Below are 20,103 nucleotides of genomic sequence, written 5' to 3' on the forward strand. Positions count from 1 at the left end.
CCTATTCCACGCGTGACATTCAACTGCTGTTCCGGCTTCCAGGGGCCGCTGGCCTCCGACCTGGCTCTGTGTCCTTCGTGGGGTCCTGTCTCCCGACTCACGCCTGCAGGGCTGGCCGACTCAGCAGGTCAGCCCTGGGTGGAGTGGACCGCTCCCTGCTCCCTCCCGACCAGCATCTGCCCCCGGGGGGCTCCCTGGAGGGTCTCCCTTCTCCCTCAACGGGAGGACTGAGCCCCCCAGGCCGTCTAGGCAGCAGGCCGCCCCTCGCCCCTCGGCGTGGCCCCGCGGGATTCGGACCCCCCTCCCGAGTCCCGTTGGGACTCAGCGGTGGCCCCGCCTCACAGCTGGTCCTCGTCCACCCAGACGGTCTTGCGCTGCTCGTCCCCGATCTTGTCTTTAATGACGCGGAGCAGCTCCTCCACGCTGCCCCACATGTCCGCCTCCACGCTGGCGTAGAGGCACGGCAGGGCCTCCAGCTCCTTCTCCTTCAGCCGGCACAGGCGCAGGAACTCCTCCTCCGTCTCCGGCCGGGACAGCATCTTCCTGCGGGCGAGGAAGGGCGAGGGAGACGCACAGGGGCGTGGCTTGGCTGGGCGGACCCGAGCTGTGGGACCACCCCGTGCTGCCCCCGCCCCCACCCCCACCCGGGCACCCTACCGACGCTGCCTTCCCCGCTTTGTTTCTCCATAGCCTCTACCACTTAGCACCTTACGCACTGTCCCCTTTTATTCTGTTCCTTAGGGAATCCTAAAAGGTGGGGACTTTAAAGTCTTTTTAATTGTGGTAAAGTACACGTAAAATAAAATTTCCCATCCTGACCACTTGTAAGTGTACATCTCAGCAGTGGTAAGTTATTCGCAGCGAAGTGCGTCCATCTCCTTAACTTTCTCGTCTTGCAAAACTGAAACTCGACCCATTAAACGATCACTTCCCCCTGCCTCTCAACCCCTGGCACCCACCCCTCCACTGTCTGCCTCTGTGCATCTGACCCCCCCCAGGGAGCTCGAAGAAGTGGAAGTGCACAGTGTCTGTCCTTCTGTGTCTGGCTTGTTTCACTGAGCATCATGTCCTCAAGGTCCGGCCATGTTTCACCATGTGTCAGTCTCCTTCCTTTTTAAGGCAGAATCATATTCTCCCGTAGGGATGGACCACGTTTTGTTTATCCATTTATCTGTCAGTGGACACTTGGGTTGCTTCTGCCTTTCGGCTACTGTGAGTGATGCCGCTGTGAACATGGCTGCGCAAATACCTCTTGGAGACCCTGCTCTGAATTCTTTTGAGTAGAGACCGACAAGTGTGGCTTCCGGATCGCGTGGTAGTTCTACTTTAATTTTTTGAGGAAACTCCTTACAGTTTTCCGCAGCAGCTGCACCCTTTTACGTTCCCAACCAGCAGTGCGCAAGGGCTCCAATTTCTCCCCATCTGGGCCAACAGGTGTGAGTTTCTGCGTTCTGGACAGCAGCCGTCCTAACGTGTGGGAGGTGGTGAGGTGGGGACTCTGCGCTCCTTTGCTCACTCGTGGAGTCCCGGGCCTGACACTCAACAGGCGCGCTCGGTAAATATTTGCGGAGAGAATGGAGTGGCCTGACCTCTCTCAGTGTCAGCTGCAGCCGTGTTGCAAGGAAGGGTGGGGATCAGAGATGGTGTCACGGGACAGGCGGGCCACGCCCCTCCCCCACCTCAGCATCACCCCGATTTCCTTTTCCTAGCAAACCTTACCGCTAACCCTTCAACAATCACACAGGCCCGACCTTGCACACGGACCCAGAATCGGACCTTTCCTCATCGCCCACCAGACAGGATGTGGTCCCAGCATCACTGCCCCTCGTGTGGGTCGTCACGACGCCTGTGTCTCAACGCGGCAGCCAGCGGGGCCTTTACATCCCTTATTAGATGAAGTCACTCCTCAAGACCGTCAGTAGCTCCCGTCTCACTCAGGAGACGTCACATCCTTCCGTGGCCGACACGGCCTGGTGTGGTCTGGACCCCCTTCGGCCCCAGTCACCTCTCACCGCTCTGCCCAGCACACTGGCCTCCTCTGGGCCATCCCCCACCTGGGGGTCTGGGCGCCAGCTGTGCCCTCTGCACCTGCCCGGCCTCGCCGTGGTGGGTCCTGCTCCAATGCTGGCTTCCCGGACCACCTGGGTCCCAGGGCGCCCCCATCCCTCCCGGCACCCATCCTCCTGGACGCGTTTTGCGCGCGCGCGCGTGTGTGCGTGCGTGTGTTACTGTTTCCATCGCTGGAGGGGTCAGGGCCATGTCCCCCTGGACCGGGGACTGCCCTTCGATAAGGTTCACTAAAGGGATGCTCGGGGGAGGGGGTGGGCCCAACACAGCCAGCTGTTCTTGGCGGGAGCCGCAGAGGCTTGGTGAGGTCGGGGAGCGCAGGGGTGCTTTAGGGCCCCTGCGGGGGGTCCCGGAGCCCTACCTGAACTTCTTGATGTTCTTCTCCGACACCCGGATGAAGAGCACGATGGGGTAGATGCGGGACTTGATCAGGTCCCTGGTGCAGCTGATCCCGGCCTCCAGCAGACAGTGCTTGTTCTGCAGACACAGTGGCCGGCGGTCGGCGGGGGCCCATTGCCTCCTCGGCCTGTGTGGGTGCCTGGGGCGGGTCCACCGGGCAGGGTCTGGCTCCACGGGACAGAGCCGGGGGCGAGACAGCCCCGCGTGCCCCCCGCTGAACCAGAGAACGAGCCAGGCAGAACCCAACCTCTGAGAGACAAGGCCCCCCGTCCGGACACCTGGCTCTCCCCGCACAGGGACGGGTGCTGGCAGAGCCCCGGCACCCAGCCCGGGGTGAATCAGGCAGTGTGCGTGAGTCTTAATAAAAACCCACGTCAGTGTGGAGAACGCCTGCTCCTCTATTCTGCCTGCGAGGCGCTCTGGGTACTAGGACGGGGTGGGTGGAAAACACAGGGAGGGTGAGGCGGCCGGATGCTCCGGGGAGGACGTAAGGCTCTCAAGCACGACTCCCCGGGGCCTGAGAACGCGTCGTTTCTGAAGAAGGACGATCCCTGTTTTGCCACTTAAATCTCTGCACTGAGACAGAACTAGAATATAGAAAAGCGCACGTGCTCCTAAGCCTGCAGCTCAGTGATTTTCACAAAGTGAACGTGCCGGTGGAACCAGCACCCAGGTCCAGTGGCAGAGATGGCCAGCCCCAGGCCCCTGCGCCCCCGGTCACCGCTCCTCTGTCTCGCCAGCAGAGCCACTGCTGGATTTCTAACAGCACGGATTCCTGGATGGGAACCCCTTCGCAGTCAGCTCCAGCCCTGCCCACTCACTGTCCGTCGGCTCCAACTGTCACGATTCCCTAAGCTTTAACACCCAACAAACGCTTCACGGCGGGCTGACAGCTCTGCCCGTGCTTCGATCCGTGTGACGACACGGGAGGGGGCGGGAGTGACCATGGGCTGGGCGGCAAGTTCGGAATCTCCGGCTGGACTCCTGCTCTTGCTGTCCCCCAGGTCACCGTGCCAGACTCCGGGGCCGTGACCATCCTCGTGGGCCGAGAGCCCCACCTTCATCCAGCCCTGGAGCGAGGAAGAACTCCACGCTCAGGGCCGGCCAGGGTCTCAAAGCCTGGCTCCAGCAGACTCCAAACTGCGTGCAGACGCCTTTTCTGCATCACTGCCGAGAAGCCTTCTGATGGTCCACTTCCCCCACTTGGCGAACACGGTGCCTGTCGCCCTCCTGCTCGCTATCTCTGGCCCCTGTTATCACCGCCAGGCGCGCACACATGCCTGAACGACGCGGACCAGAGGACCACCACCAGGAAGCCATCAGAAACAGAGGAGGTTCCTCCAACCCCGCAGGACAGGGCTTGGAGACGTGAGCACGTGGTAGAGGCAGAGAGGAAGGAGGTGCACCCGCGGCGAGGTGAGAGCATCGCCCTCTCCATGGCGCAGGCGGCTCACAAGCCCTGTCCGCCTCCAGCTGGCCTCACCTTGGCCGCCACAGCCTCGATGTGGGCGGGAACGACACATTCAAAGGAGTTGGGGTTCTTCTCTCGGGAGTAGATGATGGTCTCTGTCTTCTGCTTTCTGAGGAACTCGTCTCTCGTGACAACATCTGCGGGGAGAGGGACCAGTCCTGAGGACGGCACAGGTGGTCCCGGGCCGACTGTCCCGTCCAGGCCCCGCCCTGCTTCCCGGGCTCGACAGCGCTGCACGTCTGATCCCTTTCTGGCCACGTGGCAGTGAGTCTCGTCTCCTCCACTAGACCCCGTGGCTTCTCAACTGCGGGCAAGGTCAGGGTCCACTTTACAGTCCCCACGGCAGCCAGCCGTCCACACCCTTCCGTCGGCCCCTGAGGCCCTCATGCAGGCGGCGGGGGAGGGGAAAGGAGGGCAGCCTGCAGCGGGGGGCTCACCCGGCTTGCACATGGTGAACTCCATCGCGCCCCCCGAGTTGAGCAGCTTCTGCACCAGCGCCTTGGCCAGCATGGTGGGCGTGAAGAGGACGGGCCGGCGGCGCTCGCAGTAGAAGGCGCGCACCAGGCTGTAGGGGATCAGGCTGAGGTTCTTGCCCAGCTCGCTCTCGGGGTCCAGCTCTGCGAGGGGACAGGGAAGGGCTGGTACCGCCTGGGGCAGGGGCAGCCCAGGTGCCCTCGCGGCTCCATGGGGCCTTGAAAGCCATTTGGGAGTGGGGAAGGGACACACGGGGGCTAGTTCTCAAGGCCCGCCGCACAAATCGACGCCAGCCGGCGGCCCGGGACGCCCTTCCGCCGTCCAGGCGAGTTTACGGAGTGACCCGTGGACCGGGCCCTGTTCTGGCAGCTGGGCCAACAGTGCCGGGCCAGGGAGACGTCCCTGCTCACAGGCCAGGAGGCGCCGGCACGAAGCGCGCAACACACTCCAGGTGCTAAGCTGTCCGGGGGGGCCGGGGCTGAGGCTGGAGTGGAGAGGCGCCCTGGCCCTCGTCACCATCAGCGCCGGGGCCAGCGTGGCGCTGGGAGGGCTTGCTCGCCGCCGCAGGGCCTTCCGCAGGGGACTGCGCACCGGGAGGCCCCTCGCTGGCTTCGCGATAAATGGCGGCCGGTGCCCAGCGGGGGTAGAATCAGTAGGCAAACGCCTCCCAGCAGACAGCTCCAAATAACACGGGCGTCTGGGCTCCAACCCAGCACGGCGGGCGGCGGTCGCGGGAACTTGGCAGGATGCGCCCGGCGGCTGGCGGTCCTCCCGGCCAGCTCCTCCCCAGGCGCTACCCTTGCTCTGGAGGAAGCAGACGCCCCAGCCCCCCGCTCGGGGCCCCCGCGGCCCGCCCAGACCCGAGGCCGCCGCGCGTGCGTGGGGCGGGGGGAGGGGCTGCGTGGGCGGCACCACACCTTCCTGCTTCTCCGTCAGGAGCTTCGTGGCGTCCAGCGAGGACCGGGCCAGGCTCCCCCGCGGGCTCCCCGCGACGATGCGCACGCGCTCGTGGCTGTTCATCCTTTTGTACTTGTTCTCGGACCTGCTGACGAACTGCGGACAGAGGGGTGGGGGTGGAGGAAGGCGTAACCCGGGCTCGGGAGACCTCCGTTCAGATCCGGGCTCCGCCCCGGGCGCCTGGGTCAGTCACGCCCCCTCTCGACACAGGCGGCCCCTGGCAGGTGGCGCGAGCTCTTCAGCTGTCTGGGCGCCGCCAGCAGACAAGGAGGCGCACAGAGGCTCACGCTCTCTTCCCCGGCGGGGCGTCAGCTGCCAGAGGGCTGGTCCCAAGCAGGCCCTCAACGGAGCCCCCCTGCAACCCCACCCACATCTAGGGGATCCAAGGCACTGTGAGGCCTGGAGCGCTCTGGCTGTGGAAGACCCCTGGCCGCCCCAAAACGGCCCACCCGGCGGGGGGTGCAGGTGACTTCACCCCCTGCCTCGGCAACCCCGAGTCTTCCGGGGCAGTGCCTGCGCCCTTCTACCATTCGGAGTTGAGCCCTGGAGGGCGGAAGGGGATGCCCAGCGGTGGACACCATACTCCCTGGGCTACTTTGAGACTCTCCATGCCCTCCCTCTGCAGGGAGGAAAGTCCAGGGAGCTGGGATGTCAGCCCTGCTCCGTTGTTAACCGGCCTTCGCGTAAGTCACCCAAAAACTCAGGGTTTTGGACTCATGCGTGACGTGTGGGCACAAAAAAGTGTGGTCTCACGTGGTCCTGCTGTCAGGGGTGCCTCGGACTTCACCAGGGTTCCCTTCCACCTCCGTAAGTGTCTTTCTGCTACCTGTTTGCCTCTACCTGGGTTTTAGGGCCACACTGTGAACCATTTCTCTGGGTTTCCCATGTTCCAACGTTAGGATGGAGCAGCGGAGTGACACACTAGCTCTGCTGGGGCCTAATTAGCACAGAGCCAACACGGGAACATCCTTGCGGGGCGACATCTTAATAGTACTCTCAGCTTTTGTGAACTGGTGATAGAGAAAAAGGCCGCATGGAATGCTTCTGCGTTTATGTGAAATCACTTCTGAACACATCACCCACGAGGCTGTTCAGTGTTCCTCGTATAACGATCCGTGCCAAAGAGAAAAAGAAAAAAAACCTCTTAGAATCAAGCACAAGGGAAACATTTTTCCTGCTTCCAAAGAGCTAAAACGTTTTGGCACCAGGCAAGATATAAAGACTCTGCTGGGTTTCCCTTTCTTCCCTGGCTGCTAGGATGCTCAGAGGCAAATTTAATGCGCAACCTGAGGACCTGGATATCTGGAATGTTTGTTTTCCTCTCCTCACTTTTCCATTAATATTTGAGCAACTAAGATGTTTAAGTTTCTTTTAGCCCTAAGTTTGCTCAAGTCTTTTATGAAAGTGAGGTTTGCTTCCAACAGGCGCAGACTGTCTAGCGACCTGTCACTGTGAGGATAAAATGGGACGGAAGATGTAAGGTGCCGTGAAAAGCTGCAAGCGGGGGACAAACACAGAGCACTGCTGTTCTGATACAGCCTCCTCTTCTCGGTAGGGAGAGGGCAGGGCTGCGGCAAAACGTGGCTGCAGGTCAGCAGGCGCTCCGAGAGCTTTACCTGAAGGAGCTGGCCGAAAAGGAAACTCGCTCGTGAGAGGCGGGGGCTGACCCGGGGGTCCGCAGCGGGAAGTGGTTCTTCGGGCTGCAGGGTGTTCTGAAATCAGTTTATCAACCGGTCAGACCCGCCGGCATACTGACGCCGCTCAGCACGGGGGACGGCTCCCAGCCCCGCTCTGTGCTCACGGGGATCCCGTCGTGGATCAAAGCACTGCTGACAGGGGAGCAAGCTCAGGGGGTGAGGGGGGCCTCGGGACTTGTTCCAACAACGACCGGAGCCGGCCGAGGGGAGCGTGCACCGCAGCTGGGGAGGGTGCAGAGGTGGGGCTCCTTCTGGAGGGGGTGGCCCTAAGGAGCCCGGTTCCCTGCAATCCACCATCCCACGGAGGTGGATGGCTCCCACTCGGGATCCCCTCCAAAAAGGGCCCGGGAGGTGGTGTGAAGCCGGCGGGGTGCTGGGTGACCTACCCGGAGGGCCCTCAGGGTGTGGTGGGCCGTGTCCACCTCCTCCCGGCTGCCCCGGTGCATCAGGCGCTGCAGCTTGACCAGGAGGAGCTGCTGGGCTCTGGGGAGGTGAGAGGGGAAGGCAGAGCCTCAGGGGTTGGAGAGACCCCAGGGCCGAGCCTGGGGAAGCCAGCGGGGGGCCTGGCCCGGGCAGGGGGCTCTACGCAGGGTGTGAGCTCTGAGCCCCAGGGGTACACGAGGGAGGGACTGGGCACTGAGCATCTGGGCTTGAATCCTGCCTCTGGCACTGACTCATCTTGGTACTGGGGCAAAGTCGCTTAACTTCTCTGAGCCTCGGTTTCCTCATCTGTAAATTGGGTCTACTGAGGCTGGCCTTGCAGGGCTGGCCTGGGCAGCAGAGTCAGAGTCTGTGGATGCTTTATAGATGCCCGGGGCGTCTAACCAGGGGCCCTCAGCGGCTACTGCTGTATAATTACAGAACGACGTTGGGGAGATGGGCGACGGAAAAGATGACCGTCGAACACAGGAAGCATAAACTCAGGCTCTAAGCTGTCCAGTAATGATGGAAAGACGGCGCTCTGGGATATAGTGAAGCAACGGGATTTAAGAGAGCAACATTCCTGGGGGGCTTCAAAGAGGAGGAGGGAATGGGGGGCGGTCACCGGTCGGCAGGCAAAGGCTCCCCGCCGTGAGCCCCTCTGCCGAGCTGCACGGCCCCCGCGGCCTCACCGGCTGTAGCTGGGGATGGTGCCCGTGTCCAGGTCGTGGTCCGTGAAGGGGTCGACCCGCGCACACAGCCACTCGTGCTTGTCCTGGTACATGGTGTCACGGACGTGCACGACGTCATCGCACTTCAGGGACATGGAGCAGGCGTCCAGCTGGCTGGAAATGTTCAGGTTGAGCCGGATGTAGAAGGAGTCCCCCGACGTGATCAGGCCCTCCTCCATGTCCTTCAGCAGCTTCCGGTACCCTGTGGAAGGAGAAGACGCAAAACCCATCGGTGAAGGGCCTCCCACTCCTGGGCTCCCCGCGGATGACACCCCTGTGATGCAGTCCTCCCATCACGGGGGCGTGGTTAGGGAAACGTCTGTCCTCCCCGATGAGTGAGCAGCTGAGTCACTGATGGCTTTCTCTGTCTTGGCTGCCAAGAAGCTCAGAGCAAAATGTTGTGCCAAGTAGCAGCAAATCTAGGACCTCTGCTGCGATCTCCATGTCCCTCCCTACCGATACATGGTGCTTGTGTTTTACTTTTTGTCTTTGATTGATAGGTAACTTACATGCAGTAAACCCCATCACCCTTAAGCATTCCGCACGATGGATGTTCACAAATGTCTAGACCTGGGTAACCACCACTCAGAACCTTCCCTCATGCCATGTCAGAACCCTGCAGGGGTAACCTCTGTGCTGACTGCCAGCAGCCCAGGTGAGCTCTGCCTCGCTTCATATGCGTGGAAGCAGACGGTACGTGCTCTTCTGCCAGAATGTGTCTGACATTCACTGCACGTCACGCCTGTGAGCTTCAACCGCGATGCTGCAACGTAGCATCGTGTGTTCTTTTTTTTTTTTTTGGTGTGGACCGTTTTCAAAGTCCCCATTGTATATTGCCTCTGTTTCATGTTTCCGCTCGTTGGCCACGAGGCATGTGGGATCCCAGCTCCCCAACCAGGGATCGAACCCACACCCCGCCACACTGGAAGGAGAAGTCCCAACCACCGCAAAGTCCGGTGTGTTCTTTTTCATTGCTGTGGAGTATTCCTTCCACGTGGTGCTGATTTATCCTTTCTCTGGTGTGCACATTTGTCCTGTTTCCAGCTACTACGGACACCTCTGCTACGAACACTCTTACACCTTTGTGGACGTACGTACTCATTTCTCTTGGATGTATTCACAGAAGTGGAATTACTAAGTCACTGTGTATACGTTCAGCTTTAGGAGATACCGCCAAACGGTTTTCCAAGGCGGTAGGACCACGGCACATGTTTTAACCGTAGTTAACACCATTGCCCTTTAGTGTGAAATTTTATGACTCCTTTTGGAAGGAAGCAGGGCATAAAGCTATGAACACAATAAATGCAGTAACTTTCAGCAAACGTCCAAGACATAAATCCATAATATAAATCCTGAAATCAGCTCCACACGCAGACAGCCGTAACACAGTGGAAGCTACAACAGTCCTCATCGCCAGGCCCAGAAACAGTTCCTCAAATGCTATGTCTCACAGGCGACACCTCGCACACCAGGGAGACTTGAGCCAGCGGGCCTGTCTGAACACGGCGAGACGGGATTCCCGGCTGGGCCCTTCCCACCCACCTGGGCGGGGTTAACACCAATCACCATCAGAGGGCTCCACCACCCGGGAGGAAAGGCCCTACAGACAGGATCCTGCCAGAGGGAACCCTTCTTCCGCTGAATTCCAGACGCAGGGCTGCTGCTACACAAAGCCAGGGGGCTCTGCTCGTACCGGGTTCTACGGCACCGGGGCTGGTGGCAGGGCAGCGCCCGGAGACTTCCTGCTGGGCTGGGATGCCGGCCTGGCAGAGGCGGGGAGCCCTCCTGCAGGAGGAGAAGGCTGTGCCCTGTGTCTGGGGACAGGGCATCATTACTTCCGCACTGACCGGGCACTGCCGGGAAGGAGCACGGACGAGCAGGCGGCAGTGGGGAACCGCTAGGGAGAGAGCAGCTATTTATGCTCTGCGGAAACATTCATGAGCCCCTGCTGGTTAAAAATAAGATCCAGCTGCAGAGATAATCATGCAAAGAAACCCCAGAGGTGAGAACGAGAACTCAGAGTTAGGGAGAGGAAGACGCTGCCTAGGAGTCTGGGTCGAGCAAGAGGAGACACCCTGAAAAAGCTGCTGGGGGGCCAGATGAGAAGCGGGTGAGGCCCGGCTGTCCTGCAGCAGATGGCCTGGCCGCGGTGTGGCTCAGCGTCGCAGAGAGCGCGGGGAGCTGGCCGCGCAGTCCGCTCGCGGCTGGACGTGCCGCCTCCACCGTGAGTGAGGCAGAGCCCGCGCGCGCCAGGGCAGGTGTGTGCCCACGTGTGTCAGCGCGCCCGCCCTTCCCGCCCCACACCTGCCCCCTCAGTCCTCCTGACGAGCAGATGAGCAAGGGGAGGGACCGCCCGCCCCGCCTGGGGTCTTCACCTTCCTGGTTGACCTTGTAGTGCAGTGTGACGGGCCCACTGCACCTCTGGACGGTCCAGTGCACCTCCTCCTTCGTGCACGTCTCCAAGGGGACGCTCTGCTTCTCGCCTTTGACGCAGCCTTCTAGCTAGATATCAAAGACACATTGTCCTGCTCGGGCTCCACGGCGAGGCGAGCGGAGCTGCGGGGGTGAGACTGCCCCGCCGGGGAACAAAAGCACCTCTCCTCAACAAAGACCAGCTCAGCGCTGCTGAGGGAAGAAAGCATCGCCCTTAAACGGGGTTCACGTGCCTCCCGCCCGCCGCCCGGAGCACGTGTGCGCGCGTGTGCGCGTGCACAGGCTCTAGGAACACGAGCGAAGAGTCGTGGAGAGGAGGGCCCGGGGAGGGGCTTCCAGGGAGGAGCTGACAGGCCCGCCCCCTGGCAACCCCTCCTCCTGGCCGGGAATCGCAGCTTAATGCAGGTTTGGGGGTGCGGGTCCCTGCGCCGTCAGCAGCAGATGTGCAGAGGAACCAGAACTGCTGCCTCCCCCAGCGCCCAGCCCCTCACCAGCAGCAGCTGGTAGCCCTCGCGGAGGCCGGCCTTCTCGGCCAGGGAGCCCGGCTTGACCGCGTGGACGAAGCTCCCGCGCGCGTTGCCCCCAAGCAGCGTGAGCTGGGAGATGAGGCTGTCGCCGCTCAGCGTGGTGTGCTGCACCGCGGGCCCGGGGCCCCGCACGTGCCCCAGGGACGTGACAGACGGCCGGAAGGGTCTGCGTCGGGAGATAAGACGGAGGTTAGGCAGCTGTAGCTAGGACTCCCGGCCGGGACGCCCAGAGAGCGGGGCCTGGGCTGCAGCGTCCCCGGGGAGTCACGGCAGCGGCCACCTTAGGAGAGGGCTGGCGACCGGCTCCTGCTGTCACAGCACACGCCAGAAGCAGGGGCCCCGGGAGACACTGCCACCGGGAGACGGAGGTCACACACGCCCCGGCTGCTTGCATCGGGTGCAAGGGCTGCCGGCCCCTCCTCGCACCCCGGGAAGGCTGCGTGGGCACAGCCCACCGGGCTTCGGGGAGTCACGGCTGGGGCCCGGGGCCGGTCTGACATGAGAGTCCCGTTCCTTGCCTCTGCCGGGCTGTGTGGCCCCGGGCAGGCCCCTTCCTACATGGGCCTGGCTGGGGGTCAGGGGTAGTGATTTCTGACTTTGGGACACTATGATTCCCAGGCTCTGATTCTAGAATACGGGTGCTGTGGACGAGCCCCTTTGCAGGGGATCGAGGGGAGAGCAGCCTTCACCTCATCCCCGCCCCTCAGCCCAGCCTCCCCTCTCCCGTGACCTCGGTACCTTTCTAGAGAGAACTTCCTAAACATGAGGTTGACCTGCTCCAGGTCGTAGGCGTCCAGGCCCTCAGACTGGTGCGAGGAAGAGGAGGAGTGGGTGGAGGGCGGTCCGAAGGGGAACCGCTCGTGGCTGTCATCTGCGAAGGCGTAACGGACGCTTCAGGCCCCCGAGCAGGAGGGAGGGCGGCCCGCGGCCTTCCTGACGTGGCCGAGGCGGCTCCTCCCTTTCTGCCTCCTGGCAAATCCTCCCCCCTCCCCGGATGAGGGAGCAGCGTCAGTCAGCGGGTCCCGGAGGCCCTAGGGGTATAGGGCCCAGTCCCGGCATCCTCTCCTTCAGAGCCACTCCCCCGCCTCCAGGGGGAACCTGGAAAGGCGCCGCCATTAGCAGGCACTGGCTCTGCTTTGGAATCGGGGTCCAAAGTTTCATCTGGGGACCTCAGGTCTAGCCACCATCTACCGCCTCTGTGGGTCTGGGGCGGGGCTGCAGGACCAGCGTGTGGACGGAGTAAGGAAGCCCCCACTCCTCCCAACTCGGCGGAACCCCGAGCCCCCTAGGGAAAGACGCCCACCCTGCACAGCTCAGGCCGCTGGGACGGGAGATCTGCAAGCCCTGCTCTGGGCTGATAACAAAGGCTTCTCTGCAGAGAGAATTTGTCCCGACACTGCAAAACGCTCTGGACGGCTGCCCAGAATTCTCTTCCCAGCTCTCCCCTTTCCAAACTCCTGGAGCTCTTCCCATCACCCAGCCTCGATTAGGTGCCGACCTCTCTTTAACACTTGAAAGCTGCCGGTGGTCACCAATTAAGGAGAGCCACTAATCTTTCATTTTATCTGCTGGCAGCTGGAGCTGGCGAGGGGTGGAGGCAGGCTGGCGGGAGCCCTGGAACCGAGGGGGCTGGCGGGCCACACCCGGAGGATTCTGAGCCCGGCTCCATGCTGCCAGCTCCTCGGGGCCCGAGGACGCTGCCACCATCCCAAGGCGCCGGGCCATCTCCCGAGAAGCCGGAACCCTTCCTGTTCTTCTCCCTCCTGTCCATCCAGTCAGAAGCTCAGGTCTGGGGACTTCCCTGGTGGACCAGTGGGTAGGACCCTACTCTCCCAATGCAGGGGGCCCAGGTTTGATCCCTGGTCTGGGAACTACATCCCACACGCTGCAACTAAGAGTCTGCGTGCCGCAACTAAAAGATCCCGCATGCCGCAACTAAGGCCCAGCGCAGCCAAAATAAATACATGATAAAATAAATAAATAGGGGTTTCCCTGGTGGCGCAGCGGTTGAGAGTCCGCCTGCCGATGCAGGGGACGCGGGTTCGTGCCCCGGTCCGGGAAGATCCCACATTCCGCGGAGCGGCTGGGCCCGTGAGCCATGGCCGCTGAGCCTGCGCGTCCGGAGCCTGTGCTCCGCAACGGGAGAGGCCACAACAGTGAGAGGCCCGCGTGCCGCCAAAAAAAAAAAAAAAAAAAGCAGCTCAGGTCTGCAAACCTGCATGGGTCTCCCCACTGGTCCTCAACTATGCCACCACAGTCTCTGCCACAGCAAGAACTCAGGGACACAGGTTCTGTGCCCCATGCAGCGGTAACAGGGCCTGGGAGGTGCAGGAACTCAACGTGTGCTGGGCCTCGCGGCTGTAAGGGGTGGTGGCTGGCGGGTGCTGCGTGCACGCTTACTCCCTGGAGACGGAGCCTTCGTTTCTGGCTCTGCGTGGCAACATGCTGGGCCGAGGGAATATCCCCTCCATCATACCAGCTCTGCCCGTGGGTCGGGTTCAGGGCTGCCACAGCCCCTCCAGTCTCCCCAGTGCCTGCCTGCCCCACACCTACAGTTTCAGGGGATGAAAACCAACCTTAATTGCCGCCCCATCTCCATCCCAGGGCCCCAGCCCCATGCCTGCCACTCGTCTCGCGGAGGCTGGTTAACAGCTTAATTAACACCTGGCTTCCTAAGAGGTCCCCCTGCTTCCAGCCCCTCCTCCACCACACTCCTCCTTAGTCTCCCTAAGACTGTTTCTTCATCTGCAAAACAAGGACGACAACAGCATCTCTGAAAACAGCTGCTGAGAGTCACTGGAACTGGATCACGGCGCTTGGCTACATCACGAGAGCTACGCTTTCTTAAAAACCCAGACCTGACTGATTCTACACTCAGCATCGGGATGGTTCCTACTGTCTGCGGAACAAAGGACAGGCCCCTCGGGCGCTTCCCGGCCCAGGCCACTCAACGGGCGGAGGCCTGTCTTCCTTGTGCACAGACAGCCCTCTCGGAATCCACTCTGCACACGTCTCCTGAGGACCTACTGTGTGCCAGGCTTTGCCCCAGGCAGGCCCTGCTGGAAGGTCAGGATGGGGCTGACGTGGCTGCCACCCCTGTAATGTCTCTCAGACCTGCTGGGTACCCACCGTCAAGATCTAAGGCATCGAAGCCACCGCTGTCATTGTCGTCTTCAACTGTGCTGCAAGACATAAGGGGGGACAGGAGAGCTCTCCTGACTGTGTGTGCAGGTGGGCAAGGGAGAGCGAGGCTTCCGGAACGTTCTGGCTGTCCGAGAGGCTGTGGCTCTGAGAGGGCAGGATGGGTGGGAGAGGAAGGTCAGCAGGTGGGTGGAGGGCTGTGGGCCATGGGAGGGCTGTACGAGGCTGGGTGCTTTGCTGGGTGGGCAGGGCGGCCCCAGAGCCTGCAGAGGCCGCATTAGCTGGCGTGAGGACGGACACGAAGAGCTGCTGAGCAGAGTCCCCGACAGCCCCACCTGCTGCTTCCCACTCATTCCTCTCCCCGGACGCAGAGTGCTTAACAGCGTTTATACTCGGACGGGCTGCATTGTGTGACGGGCCCAAACAGACAGGACAGGACGGGAGTGAGGCACGTGTTCCAAGAGCTCTAAGGTGCTCCTGTGTGGTTCCTGTGATGCAGTAACGAGGCCCAAGCCAGGTGGCTGGCAGGACCCAAGGTAGAGATCCAGCCCCGCCGGCCACGCCTTGGTCCGGCCCTTCTAGGAACCACCACCAACCTCTGACTCTGAACGTACGGTGCTAAATATCTGGTGACTGGAAACATCTGGATGCCCAGGCATATCTCTACTGTGGTCTCCGCAATGGGGACACTGATGGCCTCCAGGAGGTGAGGAAAGGGGAGAGGCAGTAGCAATGAGGGGGACATTCACAGGGTCTCTCACTCTTGGGCAGAAAAAGCCAAGCTCTGGAACCATGGGATGGAGAAACCTGGTTTCTCGGTAGCAGGGGGCAAAGCGATGTCGGTTTCGTCATCTGCTAGCGAGCTGGGGGGCCCTGGGAAAGCCATGTCCCTTCTCTGAGCCTCAGCTTGCTCATCTGTAAAATGGGCACCATCCTGCCTATATTTCAAGCTTCCCTTAAGGACTGCCGAGTTAGTTAAGTGTCGAGCGGCACAACAAGCACCAGGAAACTGTCCCGCCCCCTCCCTCCCCCTGTCACCCACCTCCGATGAGGCGCATCCTCCTTACAGCGTCTGACGATGGAGTCGTTCCCTGGGGGCTCGGCCGTGATTGACATGATGCTGGAACGGCTTCGATGGGGCTGCTTCAAACACACACACACGTGTTACGGGGAGCTGCGCCTCCGCGGGCACAAATATCATACACACACGGACTAAACTTAAATCAGATGCGGCCCCGCCTGCTACACAGGCAGTGTGCGCCCGCAAGCTGGTTCTCAGCGGCGACCTTGGCCGAGGAAGGCTCGTGCTCAGCCTGGGGCGGCCGAAGGCACCAACCCTGGTGCACATCTGCTCGCCCCGGGGACAGGAAGCGGGGAGGCGGCTGGGAGCCCGAGAGACGGTCCTCGTTTGTGCGCAGCACAGGCGGAGCGCTCTGTCCCCAGAACTGCCCAGCCTTGGGCACCTGCTCTGGACGAGAGGAAGACCTTTGGGGCTGGTGGGTGCCCACGCAGACAGCTCGGCTGCTGGAGGGCGGCCCTCTGAGACGAGGCCCGCTGGATCCCGGCAAGGGCTGCCTGAAATGAGCGCCTGGGATTTCCCCGCCCAGAGCTGGGCTCAGACAGGGGCCATTCCTTATCGCGTCTCTCTCCTCCAGGGCCTGACGCTGGAGCAGCTGACCAGCTTCCCAGGGCTTCCCCTCGGGCTTAGAATTTCTACTCCCACGCCTCCTGCTGCCTGGCTAGGGGGAGTGACACCGCTCCGCCCAGGTGGGCTGGAGGGAGGCGCGCGGGTGCTGGGCAGGCCTTGCTCTGCGCTCCGGCCCCCGCCGGCTGCCCCCCTCCAGCTGCCGGAGTCGCCAGAGGCTGAGACGCGGCAGCAGGGTCGTCAGTCGCCTGTGCAACTCGCCCTGCGGAGGCCCGTCTCTTCCGCCCACCGAGGGTTAAATTGGGGAAAGAGGTGGCAAGAAGGTGTAAATACGTCGCGAGGCCAGGAGACGTCGAGCAGGGCCGGGGCTGCAGCCCTGGGCGAGGAAAGCAAGCGGGCCGGGCCCGCGGGGCGGGCGAGGCCGGGGTGGGGGGCCCGGCCCGAGCTCCGAGCCGGAACGGGGAGCGGCGGTGAGGGCCCTGCTCACCATCTTGGAGAAGGAGGTGGTGATGGGCAGCGACCCGGAGGAGCTGGGGCTGGCGTCCGTCACGTCTTCTTCGTGTCCCCTCCCTGTCCTCGGCGAATCGGGCAGGAGGCGCAGACGGAAGGGGCGGGGGAGAACGGGGAGGGCAGGGTCAGTGAGAGCCCCTGGGGCACTGCGCCCCTGCGGCCATCCTGTGGGGGGGGGGGCCTCCTCTCCCCTCCGCTTGAGGAAGAGCCGCGTCTTTTCACCACCATGTCCCTCCCCCCACACAGGCCCAGGGCGGCCTCGTCAAGGCTGGATGATGCCCTCTGTCCTGAGGGCCAAGGTGGGCATCCCGGCTGGCACTCTGTGTGTAACAGCGGGAACTGGGGCCGGAACGTCCCCACTAACAGGCCGACTGGGGACCGGGGGCCGATGGGCTGGGTGTGCTGCCTCCCGCGCAGACCCTGGCGCCCCTGTGCTCCTTCAAGGCCGCCTGGGGGCTTCTGCACACTCCTTTCGGCCCTCGTCTTGCTGCAGGGGAGCGGTCAGCTTCCCCATCCACAGCCCCACGCGCTGGTGTGCGTGCGTGCGTGTACGTGCACAGCCAGCCGCATACGCGCACCCCGGTCCGTGGCGCCCTTGAGGTCCCTGGCCCAGCGCCCCACGTCAGGCGGCCGGCAAGGCTCCGTCTCCGCTGCACCCCTTTCCCTCTCCTGGGCACAAACGCCCTCTCCACTTCTGCTGGCCGCAGGCCCTTCACACCTTCCTTCTGTACAAGGTCCCTAAAACACCTGGTCTGGCCACCAGGGAAGTGGCTCGGCCCCCACCTTAGGGCTCCCCTTCCCCCGGTGTCCCCACCAGGCGCAGCCCAGATCTGGACCCCTGGCTGCCCTGCTCTCCTTGGCAGGATGAAGCCCGTGAACTCCGGCCTGGCCGTCAGCCTCTGCGGGCTCGTTCCTGGCGCCGTCCTGCTCTGACCCCAGGAGGCAGCACAGCTTTCTGTATCACACGCTTCCCAGGCTGCACATCCATGTCTGCTTCCTGCTCCATCCCGGGGGGCCCTTCCGGAGGCCGTGCCCAGCGGCCTCAATCCTCCCTTTTCTAGACCCCGTCTGCACGTGCCCTTCTTGACAGATCCTTCTCCAGCCTTCTTCCAACCGCTCTCTTGGGTGTCCAGAGCCACATTCCACCTCCTCACCGATGGCCCTGCCCGAGTCCCTGGGCTCTGGAAGCATCTACGTGGACCTGCCAGCACCTGGCACACAGTGGGTGCCCGGTGCACCCAGGCAAACCCTCGCTAGCCAGCTGTCGCTCCAGAGTGGGGCTGAGGAGTGAGAGGAATTCTGGGGACAGTGTGTCTCGGAGAACCCGGGGTTGAGGGGTGAACTGGTGGCCTCCCACGCCGGGGACTGCCTGCCCGGAAGTCCGGGAGGGAGGCCAAGTATCGGGGCTCTGACGGACCCACGGGGAGAGGACCTCAGATGTGACGTTTCCGTGGTCGGGGCTCCCGCCCTCTCCGATGACAGCGAACAGTAATCACCATCTGGACACCCTGCCGCCCCGGGGCCCCAGGGCCCCCGAGACCCCTCCCGGGTTAACCTTGCAGGATCGACGCCTACGATGGGAGAAACAGAAGGACCGAGAGTCAGAGTGACAGACAGGAGAGGGATCCGGGCGTCTCACTAACCTTGAAAATCTGACGTTCGCTTCAGGCTGATGGGGGATTTGGCTCTCTGCAGCTGAAAGAGGGGAGGGGAAGCAAGGAGACAGAGGACACAAATCAAACAAGGCCTGAGGCACACGTCACCAGCGCTAAGGCGAGCCCACGCCGCCCTCGTCACGTGGCCGCAGGAACCACGGAGGCGCAGGATGCCCACGGATACCCCACGGCCGTGGCCCCACCGGCCCAGCGCAGGCAGCCGCTGGTACAGACACGCTCGCCCCACGGGAGGCGCTGCCACGTGGCTCGGATGGTACAAGGGCCGAGAGTGGAGGTGGGGTGGTACTGTGACGCTGAGCAGAACTGGCTACACGGCACGGGGGAGTTTTCAGGAACAGACGAGGCTTTGGGGCAGCTGCCCCGGCCACCCCGGCATTAGGTGCTGCCGGTTCCAGGCCGGCCTCCGAGGTGCTGCCCTAGGCCTTCCCGCTCCCTGTGTGCGAGGGCGGGGAGAGCAGAGGCCCCGCCAGGCCCCGCGTGTGAGCCCGTCTCATTCACTCAGTCACATTCATTCATTCCTCAGCTGATGGAGCGCGCTAGAGACAGAGCAAAGCAGATAGGATGAGTGCTGCAACTCCAGCTCCATCACGAGCCACTGACGTCGGGAAACACGCGATAGGCGCTCAACACCTATTCGCTGAATAAACAAGTGAATTTGGAGATCGTGCTTATATCATTCTCTCTCCTCTCTCTTAACTTGTACTCCATTCGTAGGAGATGAAAGAATTCGCCGGAACAAACAAGCGAGAAGCACAAAGCTGGCACGGTTTCCGTTCACAGGGCTGACGGCGGTCAAGTCGCATCCGGGGTCTGAGACCCGCCCCAGGACCACGTGAGGCCCTGCTGCCTCCTCCCCCGCGTGCAGGGGGCGCCCAGCTCCCCGGTCCCCACCCCCGCCCCGGCTGCGTGCAAGCACCTGGATGCCCTTCAGGTTCATCCTGCGCTTGGGCGGGTGGTAGGGCAGGAAGTAGCGGCTGTCCTCTGGCGAGTCCTCTGAGGTTGAAGAATCGTCAGCCTCCTGACCGTTGGCCCTGGGGCTGGTGTCCCCAAAGTTCTGAGAGATGATGGTCACTGGCAGGTTCCTGGGCAAACTCTGGAGACAAGGGGAGGCCGTGTCCGTGACGGAGCACGGAGGAGCTGCCGCCACGCGCAGGAACAAGCTCTAATGGAGCCATCACTCCCTCGGGCCCCAAGCTTGAAGCTCGGACGGCCTCCTCCTCTTTCCTGACCCCCGCGTCCACCCCGATGCCAAGACCTACCACGCTAGCTCCACTCTCCTCCTCACAAGACCCCCGCCCCCACCTCCCTCCCGCCGGGGCCCTGGCGCAGACCCTCGCACTGTGCTCTTTACAGTAGAGGGACTGCCTCCCAGATGGTCTCGGCCCCTTATCTGATACACCACCATCAGATCCACAATTGCAGGCCCTAGGCCTAAGCTACAAATGTAAGAAATGTTGCTGAATGACTGGATAATGATAACAACAGTGCCAGGTCCTGTCCTAGGTAATTTATAGCCATTATCTGAAGCTGAGGTGCAAGGATATTACGTAACTTCTGGTTGGTCCCCTCAAAGCCACGTAACACCCTCATGCTACGTTGCCTCCAAACCCAAAGCTTTTGGCCTTCCCGCACAAAATCCTTCACGTCCAAGAATAACTCACGACCGAGCTCCTTAGCCGACGGGCCCACTCGGCTCCCTCCTGCTACCCGCTCCAGCCCACCTCCTGCCTGTCCCCGCCTCCCGCTCCACGGATGACAGACCTGCCAAGCGCGGCCTGCCGACGGCACGCCATGGGTGTCACGCCTCCAGGCCTTTGCTCGTGGTGTCCCCGTGGGCTGGAATACAGCCCCATCTTTCCTCACCTAGCCAGGCGCCATCACAGCTTTCGTTCATAAATTCAGCAGATGCTCCCCGAGGGTCCACCCTGTGCCTGGCCCTATGCTACACGCTGGAC

General features: G+C 62.4%; 1 protein-coding gene across 1 annotated transcript in view; it reads right to left on the minus strand.

Annotated features, from left to right (window-relative positions):
• Positions 1 to 338: 338 nt before the first annotated feature.
• The window catches only part of CARD11 (caspase recruitment domain family member 11), a gene marked incomplete at its 3' end in the record, with an annotated part of 109,763 nt that continues 89,998 nt past the window's right edge, over positions 339 to 20,103 (minus strand). The window contains exons 10-25 of the mRNA XM_082856216.1: positions 19,065 to 19,241; positions 18,116 to 18,167; positions 16,450 to 16,532; positions 15,360 to 15,460; positions 14,306 to 14,358; positions 11,915 to 12,047; positions 11,141 to 11,342; positions 10,592 to 10,718; positions 8,178 to 8,418; positions 7,452 to 7,548; positions 6,985 to 7,080; positions 5,329 to 5,464; positions 4,375 to 4,554; positions 3,950 to 4,074; positions 2,429 to 2,544; positions 339 to 543 (exon numbers count right to left, since the gene is read on the minus strand). Of these exons, the coding sequence (XP_082712342.1) occupies positions 339 to 543; positions 2,429 to 2,544; positions 3,950 to 4,074; positions 4,375 to 4,554; positions 5,329 to 5,464; positions 6,985 to 7,080; positions 7,452 to 7,548; positions 8,178 to 8,418; positions 10,592 to 10,718; positions 11,141 to 11,342; positions 11,915 to 12,047; positions 14,306 to 14,358; positions 15,360 to 15,460; positions 16,450 to 16,532; positions 18,116 to 18,167; positions 19,065 to 19,241 (2,124 nt within the window). The remainder of the gene's footprint in view (positions 544 to 2,428; positions 2,545 to 3,949; positions 4,075 to 4,374; positions 4,555 to 5,328; positions 5,465 to 6,984; positions 7,081 to 7,451; positions 7,549 to 8,177; positions 8,419 to 10,591; positions 10,719 to 11,140; positions 11,343 to 11,914; positions 12,048 to 14,305; positions 14,359 to 15,359; positions 15,461 to 16,449; positions 16,533 to 18,115; positions 18,168 to 19,064; positions 19,242 to 20,103) is intronic.

This window comes from Leucopleurus acutus (assembly GCF_964270905.1).
Source record: "Leucopleurus acutus genome assembly, chromosome: 16".
Taxonomy (NCBI): Eukaryota; Metazoa; Chordata; class Mammalia; order Artiodactyla; family Delphinidae; genus Leucopleurus; species Leucopleurus acutus.